This window comes from Scyliorhinus torazame, chromosome 10 (assembly GCF_047496885.1).
Source record: "Scyliorhinus torazame isolate Kashiwa2021f chromosome 10, sScyTor2.1, whole genome shotgun sequence".
NCBI lineage: Eukaryota > Metazoa > Chordata > Chondrichthyes > Carcharhiniformes > Scyliorhinidae > Scyliorhinus > Scyliorhinus torazame.
The window spans coordinates 128,091,916-128,116,918 of record NC_092716.1 but is presented as its reverse complement, the minus strand read 5'-3'; the positions used below and the strand labels follow the sequence as shown (position 1 = coordinate 128,116,918).

Here is a 25,003-nt window from a genome sequence, read left to right as displayed (position 1 = left end):
TAACGCTGTTTCTCACTAAGGGTGGATTTGATGTGGTCATTTAGAGGAAGTTTTTTGGCTGTGGGTTTTATTTTGGTCTTGTGAACATTATCAGCTCAGACCAGTTCTCAGGAAGTGTCCAGGGCGAGAAGAGTTTTGCAAGTTTCGTCCACACCCCTGCAGGCATTGATCTTTGCACTGATCAGATTGCAGGTTCTTCACTGGACTCTGACGGTTTTCTCAGGGGCTCAATCTTCTTCCCCAGCTCATTGCATCTTCCAATCTGCAGCAATCATCTGATGGATCCGGTTTACGGGAATGTGTGGAGAGCCTTGATTCTGCTGTCACTGTGGAGAGGTGAGCGAGGGACACAGTGCGGGAGGGAAGGAATGAGAGAGTGGGAGTAGGGAATGGGAGCGAGAGGAAGGAGAAAGAGGGAGGGAATGAGAGAAGGTGATTGAGAAAGAGGGAGTGAATGAGACAGAGAGAGATGGTGAGGGTAAGGGAGTTGCGGGGAAGGTGTGAGGAGAGGGAATGAAGAGAAGGTCAGAGAGGGAGGGAGTGGCAGAGGTTGAGTAAGGGAAAGGTTGTGTGGGGAATCGGGAGAGTGAGAGCTGTTAAGGAGAGGCAGTGAGTGTGAGGGAGAGGCAGTGAGTGTGAGGGAGTTGAGGGAGAGACAGTGAGAGTGAGGGAGAGACAGTGAGTGTGAGGGAGAGATAGTGAGTGTGAGGGAGTTTAGGGAGAGACAGTGAGAGTGAGGGAGAGACAGTGAGTGTGAGGGAGTTGAGGGAGAGACAGTGAGTGTGAGGGAGGGACAGTGAGTGTGAGGGAGTTGAGGGAGAGACAGTGAGTGTGAGGGAGGGACAGTGAGTGTGAGGGAGTTTAGGTAGAGACAGTGAGTGTAAGGGAGAGACAGTGAGTGTGAGGGAGAGACAGTGAGTGTGAGGGAGTTGAGGGAGAGACAGTGAGAGTGAGGGAGAGACAGTGAGTGTGAGGGAGTTGAGGGAGAGACAGTGAGAGTGAGGGAGAGACAGTGAGTGTGAGGGAGTTGAGGGAGAGACAGTGAGTGTGAGGGAGGGACAGTGAGTGTGAGGGAGTTGAGGGAGAGACAGTGAGTGTGAGGGAGGGACAGTGAGTGTGAGGGAGTTTAGGGAGAGACAGGAGTGTAAGGGAGAGACAGTGAGTGTGAGGGAGAGACAGTGAGTGTGAGGGAGTTGAGGGAGAGACAGTGAGAGTGAGGGAGAGACAGTGAGTGTGAGGGAGTTGAGGGAGAGACAGCGAGTGTGAGGGAGGGACAGTGAGTGTGAGGGAGTTGAGGGAGAGACAGTGAGTGTGAGGGAGGGACAGTGAGTGTGAGGGAGTTGAGGGAGAGACAGTGAGTGTGAGGGAGAGACAGTGAGTGTGAGGGAGTTGAGGGAGAGACAGTGAGAGTGAGGGAGAGACAGTGAGTGTGAGGGAGTTGAGGGAGAGACAGTGAGTGTGAGGGAGTTGAGGGAGAGACAGTGAGTGTGAGGGAGGGACAGTGAGTGTGAGAGAGTTGAGGGAGAGACAGTGAGTGTGAGGGAGGGACAGTGAGTGTAAGGGAGTTGAGGGAGAGACAGTGAGTGTGAGGGAGAGACTGAGTGTGAGGGAGTTGAGGGAGAGACAGTGAGTGTGAGGGAGGGACAGTGAGTGTGAGGGAGTTTAGGGAGAGACAGTGAGTGTGAGGGAGTTTAGGGAGAGACAGTGAGTGTGAGGGAGAGACTGAGTGTGAGGGAATTGAGGGAGAGACAGTGAGTGTGAGGGAGAGGCAGTGTGTGTGAGGGAGAGACAGTGAGTGTGAGGGAGAGACAGTGAGTGTGAGGGAGTTGAGGGAGAGACAGTGAGTGTGAGGGAGAGACAATGAGTGTGAGGGAGTTGAGGGAGAGACAGTGAGTGTGAGGGAGAGACAGTAAGTGTGAGGGAGAGGCAGTGAGTGTGAGGGAGAGACAGTGAGTGTGAGGGAGAGACAGTGAGTGTGAGGGAGTTGAGGGAGAGACAGTGAGTGTGAGGGAGTTGAGGGAGAGACTGAGTGTGAGGGAGAGACAGTGAGTGAGGGAGTTGAGGGAGAGACAGTGAGTGTGAGGGAGTTGAGGGAGAGACAGTGAGTGTGAGGGAGAGACAGTGAGTGTGAGGGAGTTGAGGGCGAGACAGTGAGTGTGAGGGAGAGACAGTGAGTGTGAGGGAGAAACAGTGAGTGTGAGGGAGATGAGGGAGAGAAAGTGTGAGGGGATTCTGGGAGAGGCAGTGAGTGTGAGGAAATTGAAAGGGAAAGTGTGAGGAAGTTGAGGAAGTTGAGGGAGAGTCAGTGAGTCAGTAGAATTTACAGTGCTGAAGGAGGCCATTCGACCCACCCAGTCTGCACCGGCCCTTGGAAAGAGCACCCGGCTTAAGCCCACACCTCCACCCTATCCCCGTAACCTAGTAACCCCGCCTAACCTGAGGAAGGAGCAGTGCTCCAAAAGTTAGTGATTTGAAACAAACCTGTTGGACTTTAACCTGGTGTTGTAAGACTTCTTACTGTAATCGCCCCAGTCCAACGCCGACATCGCCACATCATAACCCCTTTTGGACACTTGAGGGACAATTTATCATGGCCCATCCACCTAACCTGCACATCTTTGGACTGTGGGAGGAAACCGGAGCACCCGGAGGAAACCCACGCACACACGGGGTGAAAGCCCAAACTCCACACAGACAGTGACCCGTGAGAGAGAGTTGAGGAGAGACTTGATTGTGAGGGAGAAACAATGAGTGTGAGGGAGTTGAGGGAGAGACAGTGAGTGTGAGGGAGTTGAGGGAGAGACAGTGAGTGTGAGGGAGTTGAGGGAGGGACAGTGAGTGAGGGAGTTGCGGGAGAGACGGTTAGTGTGAGGTAGGGACAGTGAGTGTGAGGGAGAAACTGAATGTGAGTGAGTTGAGGGAAAGACAGTGAGTGTGAGGCAGATGCAATTAGTGTGAGGAAGTTGAAGGAGAGAGTGTGAGGGAGTTGAGGGAGAGGCATTGAGTGTGAGGGAGTTGAGGGAGAGACAGTGAGTGTGAGGCAGATGCAATTAGTGTGAGGAAGTTGAAGGAGAGAGTGTGAGGGAGTTGTGGGAGAGGCATTGAGTGTGAGGGAGTTGAGGGAGAGACAGTGAGTGTGAGGGAGTTTAGGGAGAGACAGTGAGTGTGAGGGAGAGACTGAGTGTGAGGGAATTGAGGGAGAGACAGTGAGTGTGAGGGAGAGGCAGTGTGTGTGAGGGAGAGACAGTGAGTGTGAGGGAGAGACAGTGAGTGTGAGGGAGTTGAGGGAGAGACAGTGAGTGTGAGGGAGAGACAATGAGTGTGAGGGAGTTGAGGGAGAGACAGTGAGTGTGAGGGAGAGACAGTAAGTGTGAGGGAGAGACAGTAAGTGTGAGGGAGAGGCAGTGAGTGTGAGGGAGAGGCAGTGAGTGTGAGGGAGAGACAGTGAGTGTGAGGGAGTTGAGGGAGAGACAGTGAGTGTGAGGGAGTTGAGGGAGAGACTGAGTGTGAGGGAGAGACAGTGAGTGAGGGAGTTGAGGGAGAGACAGTGAGTGTGAGGGAGTTGAGGGAGAGACAGTGAGTGTGAGGGAGTTGAGGGAGAGACAGTGAGTGTGAGGGAGTTGAGGGAGAGACAGTGAGTGTGAGGGAGAGACAGTGAGTGTGAGGGAGTTTATGGAGAGACAGTGAGTGTAAGGGAGAGACAGTGAGTGTGAGGGAGAGACAGTGAGTGTGAGGGAGTTGAGGGAGAGACAGTGAGAGTGAGGGAGAGACAGTGAGTGTGAGGGAGTTGAGGGAGAGACAGTGAGAGTGAGGGAGAGACAGTGAGTGTGAGGGAGTTGAGGGAGAGACAGTGAGTGTGAGGGAGGGACAGTGAGTGTGAGGGAGTTGAGGGAGAGACAGTGAGTGTGAGGGAGGGACAGTGAGTGTGAGGGAGTTTAGGGAGAGACAGTGAGTGTAAGGGAGAGACAGTGAGTGTGAGGGAGAGACAGTGAGTGTGAGGGAGTTGAGGGAGAGACAGTGAGAGTGAGGGAGAGACAGTGAGTGTGAGGGAGTTGAGGGAGAGACAGCGAGTGTGAGGGAGGGACAGTGAGTGTGAGGGAGTTGAGGGAGAGACAGTGAGTGTGAGGGAGGGACAGTGAGTGTGAGGGAGTTGAGGGAGAGACAGTGAGTGTGAGGGAGAGACAGTGAGTGTGAGGGAGTTGAGGGAGAGACAGTGAGAGTGAGGGAGAGACAGTGAGTGTGAGGGAGTTGAGGGAGAGACAGTGAGTGTGAGGGAGTTGAGGGAGAGACAGTGAGTGTGAGGGAGGGACAGTGAGTGTGAGAGAGTTGAGGGAGAGACAGTGAGTGTGAGGGAGGGACAGTGAGTGTAAGGGAGTTGAGGGAGAGACAGTGAGTGTGAGGGAGAGACTGAGTGTGAGGGAGTTGAGGGAGAGACAGTGAGTGTGAGGGAGGGACAGTGAGTGTGAGGGAGTTTAGGGAGAGACAGTGAGTGTGAGGGAGTTTAGGGAGAGACAGTGAGTGTGAGGGAGAGACTGAGTGTGAGGGAATTGAGGGAGAGACAGTGAGTGTGAGGGAGAGGCAGTGTGTGTGAGGGAGAGACAGTGAGTGTGAGGGAGAGACAGTGAGTGTGAGGGAGTTGAGGGAGAGACAGTGAGTGTGAGGGAGAGACAATGAGTGTGAGGGAGTTGAGGGAGAGACAGTGAGTGTGAGGGAGAGACAGTAAGTGTGAGGGAGAGGCAGTGAGTGTGAGGGAGAGACAGTGAGTGTGAGGGAGAGACAGTGAGTGTGAGGGAGTTGAGGGAGAGACAGTGAGTGTGAGGGAGTTGAGGGAGAGACTGAGTGTGAGGGAGAGACAGTGAGTGAGGGAGTTGAGGGAGAGACAGTGAGTGTGAGGGAGTTGAGGGAGAGACAGTGAGTGTGAGGGAGAGACAGTGAGTGTGAGGGAGTTGAGGGCGAGACAGTGAGTGTGAGGGAGAGACAGTGAGTGTGAGGGAGAAACAGTGAGTGTGAGGGAGATGAGGGAGAGAAAGTGTGAGGGGATTCTGGGAGAGGCAGTGAGTGTGAGGAAATTGAAAGGGAAAGTGTGAGGAAGTTGAGGAAGTTGAGGGAGAGTCAGTGAGTCAGTAGAATTTACAGTGCTGAAGGAGGCCATTCGACCCACCCAGTCTGCACCGGCCCTTGGAAAGAGCACCCGGCTTAAGCCCACACCTCCACCCTATCCCCGTAACCTAGTAACCCCGCCTAACCTGAGGAAGGAGCAGTGCTCCAAAAGTTAGTGATTTGAAACAAACCTGTTGGACTTTAACCTGGTGTTGTAAGACTTCTTACTGTAATCGCCCCAGTCCAACGCCGACATCGCCACATCATAACCCCTTTTGGACACTTGAGGGACAATTTATCATGGCCCATCCACCTAACCTGCACATCTTTGGACTGTGGGAGGAAACCGGAGCACCCGGAGGAAACCCACGCACACACGGGGTGAAAGCCCAAACTCCACACAGACAGTGACCCGTGAGAGAGAGTTGAGGAGAGACTTGATTGTGAGGGAGAAACAATGAGTGTGAGGGAGTTGAGGGAGAGACAGTAAGTGTGAGGGAGTTGAGGGAGGGACAGTGAGTGTGAGGAAGTTGAGGGAGAGACAGTGAGTGTGAGGGAGTTGAGGGAGGGACAGTGAGTGAGGGAGTTGCGGGAGAGACGGTTAGTGTGAGGTAGGGACAGTGAGTGTGAGGGAGAAACTGAATGTGAGTGAGTTGAGGGAAAGACAGTGAGTGTGAGGCAGATGCAATTAGTGTGAGGGAGTTGAAGGAGAGAGTGTGAGGGAGTTGAGGGAGAGGCATTGAGTGTGAGGGAGTTGAGGGAGAGACAGTGAGTGTGAGGGAGGGACAGTGAGTGTGAGGGAGTTTAGGGAGAGACAGTGAGTGTGAGGGAGAGACTGAGTGTGAGGGAATTGAGGGAGAGACAGTGAGTGTGAGGGAGAGGCAGTGTGTGTGAGGGAGAGACAGTGAGTGTGAGGGAGAGACAGTGAGTGTGAGGGAGTTGAGGGAGAGACAGTGAGTGTGAGGGAGAGACAATGAGTGTGAGGGAGTTGAGGGAGAGACAGTGAGTGTGAGGGAGAGACAGTAAGTGTGAGGGAGAGGCAGTGAGTGTGAGGGAGAGACAGTGAGTGTGAGGGAGAGACAGTGAGTGTGAGGGAGTTGAGGGAGAGACAGTGAGTGTGAGGGAGTTGAGGGAGAGACTGAGTGTGAGGGAGAGACAGTGAGTGAGGGAGTTGAGGGAGAGACAGTGAGTGTGAGGGAGTTGAGGGAGAGACAGTGAGTGTGAGGGAGAGACAGTGAGTGAGGGAGTTGAGGGAGAGACAGTGAGTGTGAGGGAGTTGAGGGAGAGACAGTGAGTGTGAGGGAGTTGAGGGAGAGACAGTGAGTGTGAGGGAGAGACAGTGAGTGTGAGGGAGTTGAGGGCGAGACAGTGAGTGTGAGGGAGAGACAGTGAGTGTGAGGGAGTTGAGGGAGAGACAGTGAGTGTGAGGGAGAGACAGTGAGTGTGAGGGAGAGACAGTGAGTGTGAGGGAGAGACAGTGAGTGTGAGGGAGAGACAGTGAGTGTGAGGGAGAGACAGTGAGTGTGAGAGAGTTGAGGGAGAGATAATGAATGTGAGGGAGTAGAGGGAGAGCCAATAAGTGTCAGGGAGTTGAGGGAGAGGGAATGCGAGGGAAGTGAGGGATCGGTAGTGAGTGTGAAGGAGTTGCAGGAGAGAGAATGCAGGAGTCGAGGGAGAGGCAGTGAGTGTGAGGTAGTGTGCAGCAGTGAGTGTGACCGAGTCGAGGGTGGAGAGAGTGCGAGGAAGTTGAAGGAGAGACAGTGAGTGTAAGGGAGTGGAGAGAGAGAGACAGTCAGTGTGAGGGAGAAACAGTGAGTGTGAGGGAATTGAGAATGAGTGTGAGGCAACTGAAGATCGAGGCAGTGAGTGTGAGGGAGTTGAGGGTTGCCTGAGTGTGAGGGAGTTGAGGGAGATGCAGTTAGTGAGGGAGTAGAGGGGAGACAGTGAGTGTGAGGGAGTTGGGGGAGCGAGTGAGTGAGGGAGTTGAGGGAGAGAGAGCATGAAGGCTTCAGGGAGAGAGTGTGAGGGAGCTGAGGGACAGACAGGGAGTGTGAGGTAGTTGAGGGAGAGAAAGTGTGAGGGATTGAGGGAGAGAGTGTCAGGGAGTTGAGGGAGAGAGAGTGTGAGGGGGTTGAGGGAGAGACAGTGAGTGTGAGGGAGTTGAGGGAGATGAGTGTGAGGTAGTTGAGAATGAGGAAGTGAGTGTGAGGGAGATGAGGGAGAGACAGTGAATGTGAGGGAGAGACAGTGAGTGAGGGAGTTGAGGGAGAGAGAAAGAGTGTGAGGGAGTGGAGGGGAGAGAGTTTGAGGGAGTTGAGGGAGAGAGAGTGAATGTGAGGGAGTGGAGGGAGAGAGAATGAGTGTGAGGGAGTGGAGGGAGAGAAAGTTTGAGGGAGTTGAGGGAGAGAGTAACTGTGAGGGAGTTGGGGCAGCGAGTGAGTGTGAGGGAGTTGAGGGAGAATGTGAGGGATTGATGGAGAGAGAGTATGAGGGAGCTGAGGGACTGACAGTGAGTGTGAGGGAGTTGAGGGAGAGAGAGTGTGAGGGATTGAGGGAGAGAGAGTGTGAGGGGGTTGAGGGAGAGACAGTGAGTGTGGGGGAGTTGATGAGAGACAGTGAGTGTGAGGGGGAGGCAGTAAATGTGAGGGAGGTAAGGAGAGACAGAGAGTGTGAGAGAAAGACTGCGGCCGGGATTCTCCGATATCGCGGCCAAGTGTCAACGATGCCGGTGTCAACGGGCATCCAGGTCCAGCAATTCTCCTGTTCTTGGGGGGCTAGAATAGCGCCAGAGTGCTGTGCGCTGCACCGGCGCCGAAAGCTGGCCCTGCACGGCCGGCCCACGTCCACGCATTCGCGCGACGGCTACCACCACGCTGGCGCGGAGCAACATGTCAGCAACCGAACAGCAGACCCGCGCGGAAGGAGGTTGGTCCCCTCCAGATCGCGGCCGCCCGCCGATTGGAATCCCCCAATCCCGGGCCTGGACCCTGTGGAGGCCCCACCACCGGAGTCAGATTCCCCCGCCCCCCCACCAGGACGTCCACACCGGGCGTGGGTCCGGGCTCCCGCTGGGTGGTACCAGGTTCGAACAACGCCGGCGGGACTCGGCTGAACTCAACGGGAGTTCAGCCTGTTGCCCACGGAGAATCGCCGCGGGGACCTATTTCAGTGGCCGACCGGAGAATCGGCCGCCCGGCGTCGGACCGTCGTGGCGGAATTCTCGAGTGCCCCCCCGCCCCCCCCGCCAGCGATTCTCCGACCCGGCGCAGGCTCGGAGAATCCCAGCCACGTGAGTGTGAGGGACAAACAGTGAGTGTAAGAGAGTTGAGGGATAGTCAATAAGTGTCAAGGAGTTGAAGGAGAGGGAGCTGAGGGAGAGTCAGTGAGCGGGATTCTCTGATCCTGAGGCTGAGCGTTTCCCGACGACGTCAACATGGCCTCAGGATCAGCAACTCTGGCCCCGACACGGGGCCAGCACGGCACTGGAGCGACCCTCGCCACTCCAGCTGCTGATCCCGACATCAACTGGGTGCCGTGGGGTCCGCACATGCACAATGGCTCCCTTCTCCGCGCCGAGGCCGGCTACAGAGGCCGGCGCGGAAGAAAGGAGGCCCCCAGCCCGAGAGGCCAGCCCGCCAGGCCACAATGGAGGCCCACTCCCCCAGGTCGGACCACCCCCTCCCCCACCACAGGCCGCCTCCGGAACCTTCCACGTCGAGGTCCCGCCGGCTAGGAGCAGGTTAGAAAAGCGCCGGCGGGACTTGGATTTTATTCCGTGCCGAGAATCGGCGGCGGCCCCTGACTGGCGCCGCGCCGACCACGCTTTCGCCAATGGTGCCGATTCTCCGCTCTGTGGTGAATCACGTCCTGGCGCGGGGCGGTGTGGCGCGATTCGCCCCGGTCACGGCGATTCTCCAGCCCTGGGCTGAGAGAATCCCACCCAGTGAGTGTGTGGGAGTAACAGTGAGTGTGAGGGAGAGACAGTAAATGTGAGGGGGTTGAAGGAGAGATAGTGAGTGTGAGGGAAAGACACAGAGTGTGAGAGAGAAACAGTGAGTGTGAGGGAGATGAGGGAGAGAAAGTGTGAGGGGATTCTGGGAGAGGCAGTGAGTGTGAGGAAATTGAAAGGGAAAGTGTGAGGAAGTTGAGGAAGTTGAGGGAGAGTCAGTGAGTCAGTAGAATTTACAGTGCTGAAGGAGGCCATTCGACCCACCCAGTCTGCACCGGCCCTTGGAAAGAGCACCCGGCTTAAGCCCACACCTCCACCCTATCCCCGTAACCTAGTAACCCCGCCTAACCTGAGGAAGGAGCAGTGCTCCAAAAGTTAGTGATTTGAAACAAACCTGTTGGACTTTAACCTGGTGTTGTAAGACTTCTTACTGTAATCGCCCCAGTCCAACGCCGACATCGCCACATCATAACCCCTTTTGGACACTTGAGGGACAATTTATCATGGCCCATCCACCTAACCTGCACATCTTTGGACTGTGGGAGGAAACCGGAGCACCCGGAGGAAACCCACACACACACAGGGTGAAAGCCCAAACTCCACACAGACAGTGACCCGTGAGAGAGAGTTGAGGAGAGACTTGATTGTGAGTGAGAAACAATGAGTGTGAGGGAGTTGAGGGAGAGACAGTGAGTGTGAGGGAGTTGAGGGAGGGACAGTGAGTGTGAGGAAGTTGAGGGAGAGACAGTGAGTGTGAGGGAGTTGAGGGAGGGACAGTGAGTGAGGGAGTTGCGGGAGAGACGGTTAGTGTGAGGTAGGGACAGTGAGTGTGAGGGAGAAACTGAATGTGAGTGAGTTGAGGGAAAGACAGTGAGTGTGAGGCAGATGCAATTAGTGTGAGGAAGTTGAAGGAGAGAGTGTGAGGGAGTTGAGGGAGAGGCATTGAGTGTGAGGGAGTTGAGGGAGAGACAGTGAGTGTGAGGCAGATGCAATTAGTGTGAGGAAGTTGAAGGAGAGAGTGTGAGGGAGTTGTGGGAGAGGCATTGAGTGTGAGGGAGTTGAGGGTGAGTCAGTGAGTGTGAGGGAGTTGTGGTAGAGAGAGTGTGAGGGAGTTGAGGGAGGGGCAGTGAGTGTGAGGGAGTTGAGGGAGAGACAGTGAGTGTGAGGGAGTTGAGGGAGATGTCATAATATACACCAGTATGTCATGGTGCAGACACACACTGCTGGACATGCAGTGGGACCAATCAGCATACACAACACCGCAGCCAATCACCAGTGAGAGCACACGCACTATAAAGACAGGGGACAGGAGAGTTCCCGCTCACTCGAGTAGCAGCCAGCTCGGAGCACAGAGCTCACAGCCTGCAACACAGACATTCACCATGTGCTGAGTGCATCACCTGGTTAGGACGAGGCAAGGGTCAACAGTTAAAGCTGGTATTGCATTTACCCACAGTTCAAGCAAGTTAATATAGTTAACCTTATAATAAAATAGAGTTGCACCACTTCCAGTGTTGGTGACCGGTTTGTGATCCAGAACACCCAACACATCAGGAGAGAGAGTGTGAGGGAGTTGAGGGAGGGGCAGTGAGTGTGAGGGAGTTGAGGGAGGGGCAGTGAGTGTGTGGAAGTTGAGGGAGAGACAGTGAGTGTGAGGGAGTTGAGGGAGAGATAGTGGCCGGGATTCTCCGAGTGAATCCCGCAACGCCGCTCCGACGCCAGGCCGCCATTGAAAGCGGCCCCCGCAGTGATTCTACGCACTTGACGGGCCGAGTGCCTGCCGAGTCCCGCCGGCGTCATTCGAGTATGGTCCTACCCGGCGGGACCTCGCCGTTTTGGCTGCAGGGGCTGTCCTAATGGGGGGGGCGGAGGAAACAACTCCGGGGGGGGGGGGGGGGTGGTGCTCTCCACGGTGGCCAGGCCCGCGATCGGGGGCAACCGATCGGCGGGCGCGCTAATTTCAAGGGGACCTATGTTCCTCCGCGCCGGGCCCCTGTAGGGCTCTGCCATGTTGCCCGCGGACCCGCCCCGGCGGCTGGCTTTCGGCACCGGAGCAGCACACAGCACTGCGGCGCCGTTCTAGCCCGCCAAGGACGGGGAAAATGACTGGGCCTGGAGGCTCGTTGATGCCGGCGTCAACGCTTGGCTGGGATTTTGGAGAATCCCGGCCAATAAGTGTGAGGGAGCTGAGGGAGAGTGAGTAAGTGTGAGTGAGTTGAGGGAGAGGCAGTGAGTGTGAGGGAGATGAGGGGGAGAGAGTGTGAGGGAGCTGAGGGACAGACAATGAGTGTGAGGGAGTTGAGGGAGAGGCAGTGAGTTGAGGGAGAGAGATTGTGAGGAAGTTGAGGGAGAGAGTGTGTGAGGGAGTTGAGGGAGAGACAGTGAGTATGAGGGAGTTGAGGGGGAGAGTGTGAGGGAGTTGAGGGGGAGAGTGTGAGGGAGTTGAGGGAGAGACAGTGAGTGTGAGGAAATTGAGGGAGTGGCAGTGAGTTGAGGGAGAGAGATTGTGAGGAAGTTGAGGGAGAGGGTGAGTGTGAGGGAGTTGAGGGGGAGTGTGTGTGAGGAAGTTGAGGGAGAAACAGTGAGTGTGAGGAAATTGAGTGAGTGGCAGTGAGTTGAGGGAGAGAGATTGTGAGGAAGTTGAGGGAGAGGGTGAGTGTGAGGGACTTGAGGGGGAGAGTGTGTGAGGGAGTTGAGGGAGAAACAGTGAGTGTGAGGAAATTGAGGGAGAGGCAGTGAGTTGAGGGAGAGAGATTGTGAGAAAGTTGAGGGAGAGAGAGTGTGAGGGAGTTGAGGGAGAAACAGTGAGCTGAAGCAGTTGAGGGGGTGAGAGTGTGAAGGAGTTGAGGGAGAGAGTGAGTGTAATGGAGTTGAGGGAGAGAGAGTGAGTTTGAGGGAGTCGAGGGAGACAGTGAGTGTGAGCGAGTTAAGGGAGAGAGTGTGAGGACCCCAAAGTGTATCATGGAGTTCCTGAAGGATGTTTGAGGTGAGGGATGCAGTTAGTGTCCCTGCTGATTTTACCTGCAGGAAGTGCTGCCATCTCCAGCTCCTCCAAGACCGAGTTAGGGAACTGGAGCTGGAGTTGGAAGAACTTCGGATCATTCGGGAGGCAGAAGGGGTCATAGATAGCAGCTTCAGGGAATTAGTTAAACCAAAGATTGGAGATAGGTGGGTAACTGTAAGAGGGACTGGGAAAAAGCAGTCAGTGCAGGGATCCCCTGCGGTCGTTCCCCTGAGAAACAAGTATACCGCTTTGGATACTTGTGGGGGGGACGACTTACCAGGGGTAAGCCATGGGGTACAGGCCTCTGGCACGGAGTCTGTCCCTGTTGCTCAGAAGGGAAGGGGGGAGAGGAGCAGAGCATTAGTAATTGAGGACTCTATAGTCAGGGGCACAGATAGGAGATTTTGTGGGAGCGTGAGAGACTCACGTTTGGTATGTTGCCTCCCAGGTGCAAGGGTACGTGATGTCTCGGATCGTGTTTTCCGGGTCCTTAGGGGGGAGGGGGAGCAGCCCCAAGTCGTGGTCCACATTGGCACTAACGACATAGGTAGGAAAGGGGACAAGGATGTCAGGCAGGCTTTCAGGGAGCTAGGATGGAAGCTCAGAACTAGAACAAACAGAGTTGTTATCTCTGGGTTGTTGCCCGTGCCACGTGATAGTGAGATGAGGAATAGGGAGAGAGAGCATTTAAACACGTGGCTACAGGGATGGTGCAGGCGGGAGGGATTCAGATTTCTGGATAACTGGGGCTCTTTCTGGGGAAGGTGGGACCTCTACAGACAGGATGGTCTACATCTGAACCTGAGGGGCACAAATATCCTGGGGGGGAGATTTGTTAGTGCTCTTTGGGGGGGTTTAAACTAATGCAGCAGGGGCATGGGAACCTGGATTGTAGTTTTAGGGTAAGGGAGAATGAGAGTATAGAGGTCAGGAGCACAGATTTGCCGTCGCAGGAGGGGGCCAGTGTTCAGGTAGGAGGTTTGAAGTGTGTCTACTTCAATGCCAGGAGTATACGAAACAAGGTAGGGGAACTGGCAGCATGGGTTGGTACCTGGGACTTCGATGTTGTGGCCATTTCGGAGACATGGATAGAGCAGGTACAGGAATGGATGTTGCAGGTTCCGGGGTTTAGGTGTTTTAGTAAGCTCAGAGAAGGAGGCAAAAGAGGGGGAGGTGTGGCGCTGCTAGTCAAGAGCAGTATTACGGTGGCGGAGAGGATGCTAGATGGGGACTCTTCTTCCGAGGTAGTATGGGCTGAAGTTAGAAACAGGAAAGGAGAGGTCACCCTGTTGGGAGTTTTTTATAGGCCTCCTAATAGTTCTAGGGATGTAGAGGAAAGGATGGCGAAGATGATTCTGGATAAGAGCGAAAGTAACAGGGTAGTTATTATGGGAGACTTTAACTTTCCAAATATTGACTGGAAAAGATATAGTTCGAGTACAATAGATGGGTCGTTTTTTGTACAGTGTGTGCAGGAGGGTTTCCTGAAACAATATGTTGACAGGCCAACAAGAGGCGAGGCCACGTTGGATTTGGTTTTCGGTAATGAACCAGGCCAGGTGTTGGATTTGGAGGTAGGAGAGCACTTTGGGGACAGTGACCACAATTCGGTGACGTTTACGTTAATGATGGAAAGGGATAAGTATACACCGCAGGGCAAGAGTTATAGCTGGGGGAAGGGCAATTATGATGCCATTAGACGTGACTTGGGGGGGATAAGGTGGAGAAGTAGGCTGCAAGTGTTGGGCACACTGGATAAGTGGGGCTTGTTCAAGGATCAGCTACTGCGTGTTCTTGATAAGTATGTACCGGTCAGACAGGGAGGAAGGCGTCGAGCGAGGGAACCGTGGTTTACCAAGGAAGTGGAATCTCTTGTTAAGAGGAAGAAGGAGGCCTATGTGAAGATGAGGTGTGAAGTTTCGGTTGGGGCGATGGATAGTTACAAGGTAGCGAGGAAGGATCTAAAGAGAGAGCTAAGACGAGCAAGGAGGGGACATGAGAAGTATTTGGCAGGTAGGATCAAGGAAAACCCAAAAGCTTTCTATAGGTATGTCAGGAATAAGCGAATGGCTAGGGAAAGAGTAGGACCAGTCAAGGACAGGAATGGCAATTGTGTGTGGAGTCTGAAGAGATAGGCAAGATACTAAATGAATATTTTTCGTCAGTATTCACTCAGGAAAAAGATAATGTTGTGGAGGAGAATGCTGAGCCCCAGGCTAATAGAATAGATGGCATTGAGGTACGTAGGGAAGAGGTGTTGGCAATTCTGGACAGGCTGAAAATAGATAAGTCCCCGGGACCTGATGGGATTTATCCTTGGATTCTCTGGGAGGCCAGGGAAGAGATTGCTGGACCTTTGGCTTTGATTTTTATGTCATCATTGGCTACAGGAATAGTGCCAGAGGACTGGAGGACAGCAAATGTGGTCCCTTTGTTCAAAAAGGGGAGCAGAGACAACCCCGGCAACTATAGACCGGTGAGCCTCACGTCTGTAGTGGGTAAAGTCTTGGAGGGGATTATAAGAGACAAGATTTATAATCATCTAGATAGGAATAATATGATCAGGGATAGTCAGCATGGCTTTGTGAAGGGTAGGTCATGCCTCACAAACCTTATTGAGTTCTTTGAGAAGGTGACTGAACAGGGAGACGAGGGTAGAGCAGTTGATGTGGTGTATATGGATTTCAGCAAAGCGTTTGATAAGGTTCCCCACGGTAGGCTATTGCAAAAAATACGGAGGCTGGGGATTGAGGGTGATTTAGAGATGTGGATCAGAAATTGGCTAGCTGAAAGAAGACAGAGGGTGGTGGTTGATGGGAAATGTTCAGAATGGAGTACAGTCACAAGTGGAGTACCACAAGGATCTGTTCTGGGGCCGTTGCTGTTTGTCATTTTTATCAATGACCTAGAGGAAGGCGCAGAAGGGTGGGTGAGTAAATTTGCAGACGATACTAAAGTCGGTGGTGTTGTCGATAGTGTGGAAGGATGTAGCAGGTTACAGAGGGATATAGATAAGCTGCAGAGCTGGGCTGAGAGGTGGCAAATGGAGTTTAATGTAGAGAAGTGTGAGGTGATTCACTTTGGAAGGAATAACAGGAATGCGGAATATTTGGCTAATGGTAAAGTTCTTGAAAGTGTGGATGAGCAGAGATCATGTACATAGATCCCTGAAAGTTGCCACCCAGGTTGATAGGGTTGTGAAGAAGGCCTATGGAGTGTTGGCCTTTATTGGTAGAGGGATTGAGTTCCGGAGTCGGGAGGTCATGTTGCAGCTGTACAGAACTCTGGTACGGCCGCATTTGGAGTATTGCGTACAGTTCTGGTCACCGCATTATAGGAAGGACGTGGAGGCTTTGGAGCGGGTGCAGAGGAGATTTACCAGGATGTTGCCTGGTATGGAGGGAAAATCTTATGAGGAAAGGCTGATGGACTTGAGGTTGTTTTCGTTGGAGAGAAGAAGGTTAAGAGGAGACTTAATAGAGGCATACAAAATGATCAGGGGGTTGGATAGGGTGGACAGTGAGAGCCTTCTCCCGCGGATGGATATGGCTGGCACGAGGGGACATAACTTTAAACTGAGGGGTAATAGATATAGGACAGAGGTCAGAGGTAGGTTCTTTACGCAAAGAGTAGTGAGGCCGTGGAATGCCCTACCTGCTACAGTAGTGAACTCGCCAACATTGAGGGCATTTAAAAGTTTATTGGATAAACATATGGATGATAATGGCATAGTGTAGGTTAGATGGCTTTTGTTTCGGTGCAACATCGTGGGCCGAAGGGCCTGTACTGCGCTGTATTGTTCTATGTTCTATGTTCACCTAACCCACAACTTTTACGAGATTGTGGTATGGGGAGCACACGGCCCATTCTACAGGTGCGGTACATCAGATATGGAAAAGTATTTTTTAAAAGCAAAACAATGTTTATTCTATGAACTCAAGTTAATCTTTTTAAAACATACAGTGAACATCTTAGCAACCATCAATTCAAATACAATCCCCAAAGAATACAACACTAAGTAATCCTTAATAATTTCCCAAACAACATCCAGAAGACAGAAGAAACACCTTTCAACAGAAGCACATTAGGTTTACATTCACTACTGAGAACATTTATAATTCTGAATTCACCAAATGATCAAGAGATAGTCTTTTGATGGCAGAGACAACAGCAGTACACCTGCTTGGTCTGGCTTCAGCTCCAACACTGAAAACAAAACTAAAACACACCCTGCAGCAAACAGCCTAAAACGAAAGTAAAAAGATGAGACAGCCCAGCTCCATCCAAACTCTGACATCACTGATAATACCCATTTCTTAAAGGTACATTTTTTAAACACCCATGTCTTAAAGGTACTCTCACATGACACCTCCCCCACAAGAAAAAAAAACACATCAACTTCAAGATGGTTTCATTTTTCACTTTTTCGCCATTCTTTAAGAAATGCGCACAGTAAATATACTTTTTTGTTTCAAAAAAACAACACACGCAAACAGGTATAATAATATAGTCCATTTTTTTTTTGTTCTTCCTCCTCCAACTGAAACTGCTTCCGTTCATCACATTCGTGACAAAGCATCGGCTATCACGTTTTCTCGTCCTGCCACATGTACTGTTTTTAAATGAAATGGTTGCAACAATAAACTCCAGCGAAACAGCCTTGCAGTGTTATTCCGGAATCGCTCCAAAAACGTCAACGGATTATGATCAGTATATATAACGGTGTCAGACGGATTGCTGGTCATATAAATGTAAAAATGTTGCAAAGCCAGCACCAAACTCAAAGTTTCCTTCTTAATCGTGGAATACGTTTTCTAGTGATAATTTAATTTCTTTGAAAAGTAACCAATAGGCCACTCCAGCCCTTCGTCGTCGTCTTGTAGAAGCACCGCACCTACACCCACATCACGCGCATCAACCACCACTTTGAATGGTTTGGTATAATTTGGGATGACTAACACAGGAGCAGTGGTTAACACAGGCTTCAGGCCTTCAAATGCCTGTTGACACTCCGCTGTCCACTGGAATTTGTTACGCTTCTTGAGCAAGTCCGTCAGTGGAGCGACCACACTGCTAAAATTGGGTACAAATCTCCGGTATACACCAGCCAGTGTTCAGGTAGGTGTTTTGAAGTGTGTCTACTTCAATGCCAGGAGTATACAAAATAAGGTAGGGGAACTGGCAGCAGTAAGCTCAGAGAAGTGAGCTCAGAGAAGGAGGCAAAAGAGGGAGAAGTGTGGCGCTGCTAGTCAAGAGCAGTATTACGGTGGCGGCGAGGATGCTAGATGGGGACTCATCTTCCGAGGTAGTATGGGCTGAGGTTAGAAACATGAAAGGAGAGGTCACCCTGTTGGAGTCTTCTATAGGCCTCCAAATAGTTCTAGGGATGTAGAGGAAAGGATGGCGAGGATGATCCTGGATAAGAGTGAAAGTAACAGGGTAGTTATTATGGGAGACTTTAACTTTCCAAATATTGACTGGAAAAGATATAGTTCGAGTACATTAGATGGGTCATTTTTTGTACAGTGTGTGCAGGAGGGTTTCATGACACAATATGTTGACAGGCCAACAAGAGGCGAGGCCACGTTGGATTTGGGTTTGGGTAATGAACCAGGCCAGGTGTTGGATTTGGAGGTAGGAGAGCACTTTGGGGACAGTGACCACAATTCGGTGACGTTTACGTTAGTGATGGAAAGGGATAAGTATACACCGCAGGGCAAGAGTTATAGCTGGGGGAAGGGCAATTATGATGCCATTAGACATGACTTGGGGGGGATAAGGTGGAGAAGTAGGCTGCAAGTGTTGGGCACATTGGATAAGTGGAGCTTGTTCAAGGATCAGCTACTGCGTGTTCTTGATAAGTATGTACCGGTCAGGCAGGGAGGAAGGCGTCGAGCGAGGGAACCGTGGTTTACCAAAGAAGTGGAATCTCTTGTTAAGAGGAAGAAGGAGGCCTATGTGAAGATGAGGTGTGAAGTTTCAGTTGGGGCGATGGATAGTTACAAGGTAGCGAGGAAGGATCTAAAGAGAGAGCTAAGACGAGCAAGGAGGGGACATGAGAAGTATTTGGCAGGTAGGATCAAGGAAAACCCAAAAGCTTTCTATAGGTATGTCAGGAATAAGCGAATGACTAGGGAAAGAGTAGGACCAGTCAAGGACAGGGATGGGAAGTTGTGTGTGGAGTCTGAAGAGATAGGCGAGATACGAAATGAATATTTTTTGTCAGTATTCACTCAGGAAAAAGATAATGTTGTGGAGGAGAATGCTGAGACCCAGGCTAATAGAATAGATGGCATTGAGGTACGTAGGGAAGAGGTGTTGGCAATTCTGGACAGGCTGAAAATAGATAAGTCCCCGGGTCCTGATGGGATTTATCCTCGGATTCTCTGGGAGGCCAGGGAAGAGATTTCTGGACCTTCGGCTTTGATTTTTATGTCATCATTGGCTACAGGAATAGTGCCAGAGGACTGGAGGATAGCAAATGTGGTCCCTTTGTTCAAAAAGGGGAGCAGAGACAACCCCAGCAACTATAGACCGGTGAGCCTCACGTCTGTAGTGGGTAAAGTCTTGGAGGGGATTATAAGAGACAAGATTTATAATCATCTAGATAGGAATAATATGATCAGGGATAGTCAGCATGGCTTTGTGAAGGGTAGGTCATGCCTCACAAACCTTATCGCGTTCTTTGAGAAGGTGACTGAACAGGTAGACGAAGGTAGAGCAGTTGATGTGGTATTTATGGATTTCAGTAAAGCGTTTGATAAGGTTCCCCACGGTAGGCTATTGCAGAAAATACGGAGGCTGGGGATTGAGGGTGATTTAGAGATGTGGATCAGAAATTGGCTAGCTGAAAGAAGACAGAGGGTGGCGGTTGATGGGAAATGTTCAGAATGGATTTCAGTTACAAGTGGAGTACCAGAAGGATCTGTTCTCGGGCCGTTGCTGTTTGTCATTTTTATCAATGACCTAGAGGAAGGCGCAGAAGGGTGGGTGAGTAAATTTGCAGACGATACTAAAGTCGGTGGTGTTGTCGATAGTGTGGAAGGATGTAGCAGGTTACAGAGGGATATCGATAAGCTGCAGAGCTGGGCTGAGAGGTGGCAAATGGAGTTTAATGTAGAGAAGTGTGAGGTGATTCACTTTGGAAGGAATAACAGGAATGCAGAATATTTGGCTAATGGTAAAGTTCTTGGAAGTGTGGATGAGCAGAGGGATCTAGGTGTCCATGTACATAGATCCCTGAAAGTTGCCACCCAGGTTGATAGGGTTGTGAAGAAGGCCTATGGAGTGTTGGCCTTTATTGGTAGAGGGATTGAGTTCCGGAGTCAGGAGGTCATGTTGCAGCTGTACAGAACTCTGGTACGGCCGCATTTGGAGTATTGCGTACAGTTCTGGTCACCGCATTATAGGAAGGACGTGGAGGCTTTGGAGCGGGTGCAGAGGAGATTTACCAGGATGTTGCCTGGTATGGAGGGAAAATCTTATGAGGAAAGGCTGATGGACTTGAGGTTGTTTTCGTTGGAGAGAAGAAGGTTAAGAGGAGACTTAATAGAGGCATACAAAATGATCAGGGGGTTAGATAGGGTGGACAGTGAGAGCCTTCTCCCGCGGATGGAAATGGCTGGCACGAGGGGACATAACTTTAAACTGAGGGGTAATAGATGTAGGACAGAGGTCAGAGGTAGGTTCTTTACGCAAAGAGTAGTGAGGCCGTGGAATGCCCTACCTCCTACAGTAGTGAACTCGCCAACATTGAGGGCATTTAAAAGTTTATTGGATAAACATATGGATGATAATGGCATAGTGTAGGTTAGATGGCTTTTGTTTCGGTGCAACATCGTGGGCCGAAGGGCCTGTACTGCGCTGTATCGTTCTATGTTCTAAAATCCACTCATACCAAGAAATCGCATTATTTCCCGTCGTGTCGAGGGTATCGGAAACTCCCCAATAACTTTTGTTTTCACATCCCATGGGATGTGTCCCATTGTATTGCCAAGCAAAGTGACTTGGGCCTTTCCAAATTCACTTTTGGCTAGGTTTATTACCAAACCCGCCTCCTGAAGTCGATCGAATAACTCCATCAGATGTTTCAAATGTTCTGTCCATGTCTACCTGAAAATTACCAGATCGTCGATGTTCCCGCACAATTGGGTAATCCTGAAACAACTTTGTTAGTTAACCGTTGAAATGCGGCTGGGGCGTTTTTCATGCCAAATAACATAACTTTGAATTGGTATATACCATCTGGAGTCACAAAAGTTGAAATCTCCACCTTTTCGATAAAGGTACCTGCCAGTAACCTTTAAGTAAATCCAGTTTAGAAATAAAAGCTGATTGTCCCACTTTCTCAATGCAATCCTCCAAACGTGGGATAGGATAAGAGTAGTAATTGTAATTGCATTAACCTTTCTATAGTCCACATACAACCGTTGGGTACCGTCTGGTTTTGGTACCATCACTATGGGTGAGCTCCATTGGCTACAACCCACTTCAATTATGCCATTTTTCAGCATACTCTCAATTTCTTTGTTAACCTGTGCCAATTTTAAAGGGTTCAGTCTATATGGATGTTGTTTGATTGGAACAGCATTTCCCACATCTACATCATGTACAGCCATTTTAGTACTTCCCAATTTATCTCCACAAACGTGCCCATGTGATATCAATAACTCCTTCAGGTCAGTCCGTTTTTCCTCTGGAAGGTAACTCAACAATTTATCCCAATTTTTAAGAACATCCTCATTTTCCAATTTAATTTGAGGTATGTCAAATTCACAGTCATCTGGATTTGGTTCGTCACTTTGAGTTAGAATCATTAAAACGTCCTCCTTTTCCTCTCCTTCCCTTTCAAAGTACCTTTTACATGACACACTCGGTGAGTCTTCCTTCTATCTGGTGTTTTTACCACATAATTCACCTCACTTAATTTCCTTTGAATCTGATAAGGTCCACAAAACCTAGCTTTTAAAGGTTCACCTACCACTGGGAACAACACTAAAACTTGATCTCCACTGGCAAAACTACGAACTTTGAATTTCTTGTCCGCTACCCATTTCATCACATTTTGTGCAACTTTTAAATGTTGTCTTGCCAATTCACCTGCTCAATTTAATCATTCCCTAAAATTTGACACGTAATCCAATAATGTAATTTCTCGATTTCTCACTCACCAATTTTTCCTGAATCAATTTAAGTGGTCCTCTTACCTCATGACCAAAAATTAGTTCAAAAGGACTGAATTTGGTTGACTCATTAGGTGCATCCCTAATTGCAAACAGTACGAATGGAATTCCTTTATCCTAATCCCCTGGATAATGTTGACAATAAGTCCTCAACATTGTCTTTAATGTCTGATGCCACGTTTCTAATGCTCCCTGCGCTTCTGGATGGTACGCAGTTGATTTAAATTGTTTTATTCTTAAGTTATCCATAACTTCTTTGAATTACCTTGAGGTAAAATTTGATCCTTGATCCGATTGTATTTCTGTGGGTAGTCCATATCGAGTAAAGATATTGATTCCCACTTTTTGTTTCAGGAAGCGGTCCTACGCAAGCAATTAGGACCCTTGTTCCTCAAATGCTGAAATGAGTATTAAGGGTGCTGGTTTTATCACTGCTTGAGGTTTCCCTATCACTTGACATGTGTGACATGATCTCCAAACTTTAACGACATCTTTATGTAGTCCAGGCCAATAAAAATGTTTTTGTATTTTAGCTTGAGTTTTCCTTATTCCCAAATGACCTCCCACTGGTACCTCATGTGCTACTCACAACACCTCCTTTCTATACCCTACCGGCAATACTACTTGATGAAATTCTGCCCACTTTTCATCCGCCTGCATATGTAAAGGTCTCCATTTTCTCATCAAGACATCACTTTTACGGTGATAACACTCTGGTATACTCAGATTCCTCTTCCAATACAGATTCCTCTTTCTGACACATCCGTTTTATTTCTAGATCTTTCTGTTGTAACTCCGCCAATTTTCCTGAACTAAAAATATCCGCCTCATCCACCACTTGTTCTTGTTCTTTTTCAACCATCTGATCAAAAATAGTTTCTGATAATTGCACTTCAACTTCATCTTCACTCTTTGATTTCTCCTCGTCTTAACCTGTGGATTGGATTGGATTTGTTTATTGTCACGTGTACCGAGGTACAGTGAAAAGTATTTTTCCGCGAGCAGATCAACAGATCATTAAGTACATGAGAAGAAACGGGAATAAAAGAAAATGCATAATAGGGCAACACAACATATACAATGTAACTACAAAAGCACTGGCATCGGATGAAGCATACAGGGTGTAGTGTTAATGAAATCAGTCCATAAGAGGGCCATTTAGGAGTCTGCTGACAGTGGGGAAGAAGCTGTTTTTGAGACGTAATCCAATAATGTAATTTCTCGATTTCTCACTCACCAATTTTTCCTGAATCAATTGAAGTGGTTCTCTTACCTCATGACCAAAAATTAGTTCAAAAGGACTGAATTTGGTTGACTCATTAGGTGCATCCCTAATTGCAAACAGTACGAATGGAATTCCTTTATCCGACTTTGCGACCTTGTTACTACACAATCCGGAAAAATCCCAGGATATTTGTCCTTCAACACTTCAGTTGTGTGATTTTCCACTGGCTTATCAACCACAGTAGGCATCAATCCCACCAGCGATCCATTACCCAAGATAAACTGTATTCCTGGACAAGATAGTTTCTCTATCTTTATAACAATATTAGGCGGGAACTGAAGAACATAGATTGGGGGCGGATGTTTGAGGGCAAATCAACATCTGACATGTGGGAGGCTTTCAAGTGTCAGTTGAAAGGAATTCAGGACCGGCATGTTCCTGTGAGGAAGAAGGATAAATAGGGCAATTTTCGGGAACCTTGGATAACGAGAGATATTGTAGGCCTCGTCAAAAAGAAAAATGAGGCATTTGTCAGGGCTAAAAGGCTGGGAACAGACGAAGCCTGTGTGGAATATAAGGAGAGTAGGAAAGAACTTAAGCAAGGAGTCAGGAGGGCTAGAAGGGGTCACAAAAAATAATTGGCAAATAGGGTTAAGGAAAATCCCAAGGCTTTTTACACGTACATAAAAAGCAAGAGGGTAGTCAGGGAAAGGGTTGGCCCACTGAACGATAGGCAAGGGAATCTATGTGTGGAGCCAGAGGAAATGGGCGAGGTATTAAATGAATACTTTGCATCAGTATTCACCAAAGAGAAGAAATTGGTAGATGTTGAGTCTGGAGAAGGGTGTGTAGATAGCCTGGGTCACATTGAGATCCAAAAAGACGAGGTGTTGGGTGTCTTAAAAAATATTAAGGTGGATAAGTCCCTAGGGCCTGATGGGATCTACCCCAGAATACTGAAGGAGGCTGGAGAGGAAATTGCTGAGGCCTTGACAGAAATCTTTGGATCCTCACTGTCTTCAGGTGATGTCCCGGAGGACTGGAGAATAGCCAATGTTGTTCCTCTGTTTAAGAAGGGTAGCAAGGATAATCCAGGGAACTACAGGCCGGTGAGCCTTACTTCAGTGGTAGGGAATTACTGGAGAGAATTCTTCGAGACAGGATCTACTCCCATTTGGAAGCAAATGGACGTATTAGTGAGAGGCAGCATGGTTTTGTGAAGGGGAGGTCATGTCTCACTAACTTGATAGCGTTTTTCGAGGAGGTCACTAAGATGATTGATGCAGGTAGGGCAGTGGATGTTGTCTATATGGACTTCAGTAAGGCCTTTGACAAGGTCCCTCATGGTAGACTAGTACAAAAGGTGAAGTCACACGGGATCAGGGGTGAGCTGGCAAGGTGGATACAGAACTGGCTAGGTCATAGAAGGCAGAGAGTAGCAATGGAAGGATGCTTTTCTAATTGGAGGGCTGTGACCAGTGGTGTTCCACAGGGATCAGTGCTGGGACCGTTGCTGTTTGTAGTATATATAAATGATTTGGAGAAAAATGTAACTGGTCTGATTAGTAAGTTTGCAGACGACACAAAGGTTGGTGGAATTGCGGATAGCAATGAGGACTGTCAGAGGATACAGCAGGATTTAGATTGTTTGGTGACTTGGGCAGAGAGATGGCAGATGGAGTTTAATCCGGACAAATGTGGGGGAATGCATTTTGGAAGGTCTAATGCAGGTAGGGAATATACAGTGAATGGTAGAACCCTCAAGAGTATTGAAAGTCAAAGAGATCTAGGAGTACAGGTCCACAGGTCACTGAAAGGGGCAACACAGGTGGAGAAGGTAGTCAAGAAGGCATACGGCATGCTTGCCTTCATTGGCCGGGGCATTGACTATAAGAATTGGCAAGTCATGTTGCAGCTGTATAGAACCTTAGTTAGGCCACACTTGGAGTATAGTGTTCAATTCTGGTCGCCACACTACCAGAAGGATGTGGAGGCTTTAGAGAGGGTGCAGAAGAGATTTACCAGAATGTTGCCTGGTATGGAGGGCATTAGCTATGAGGAGCGGTTGAATGAACTTGGTTTGTTCTCACTGGAACGAAGGAGGTTGAGGGGCGACCTGATAAGAGGTCTACAAAATTATGAGGGGCATAGACAGAGTGGATAGTCAGAGGCTTTTCCCCGGGGTAGAGGGGTCAATTACTAGGGGGCATATGTTTAAGGTGAGAGGGGCAAGGTTTAGAGTAGATGTACGAGGCAAGTTTTTTTACGCAGAGAGTATTGGGTGCCTGGAACTCGCTATCGGAGGAGGTGGTGGAAGCAGGGACGATAGTGACATTTAAGGGGCATCTTGACAAATACATGAATAGAATGGGAATAGAGGGATACGGACCCAGGAAGTGTAGAAGATTGTAGTTTAGTCGGGCAGCATGGTCGGCACGGGCATGGAGGGCCGAAGGGCCTGTTCCTGTGCTGTATATTTCTTTGTTCTTTGTATCACTCCGACTACCGCTTCACCACTCTTCACTGGACTTTCCAACCTTACC

The 25,003-nt window shown here is 49.9% G+C and overlaps 1 protein-coding gene across 1 annotated transcript in view; it reads left to right on the top strand.

Moving 5' to 3' along the window:
- The window catches only part of LOC140430249 (uncharacterized), a 71,589-nt gene that overhangs the window by 4,106 nt on the left and 42,480 nt on the right, over positions 1 to 25,003 (top strand). Inside the window, exon 2 of the mRNA XM_072517676.1 lies at positions 45 to 336. Coding sequence (XP_072373777.1) covers positions 45 to 336 — 292 coding nt within the window. The remainder of the gene's footprint in view (positions 1 to 44; positions 337 to 25,003) is intronic.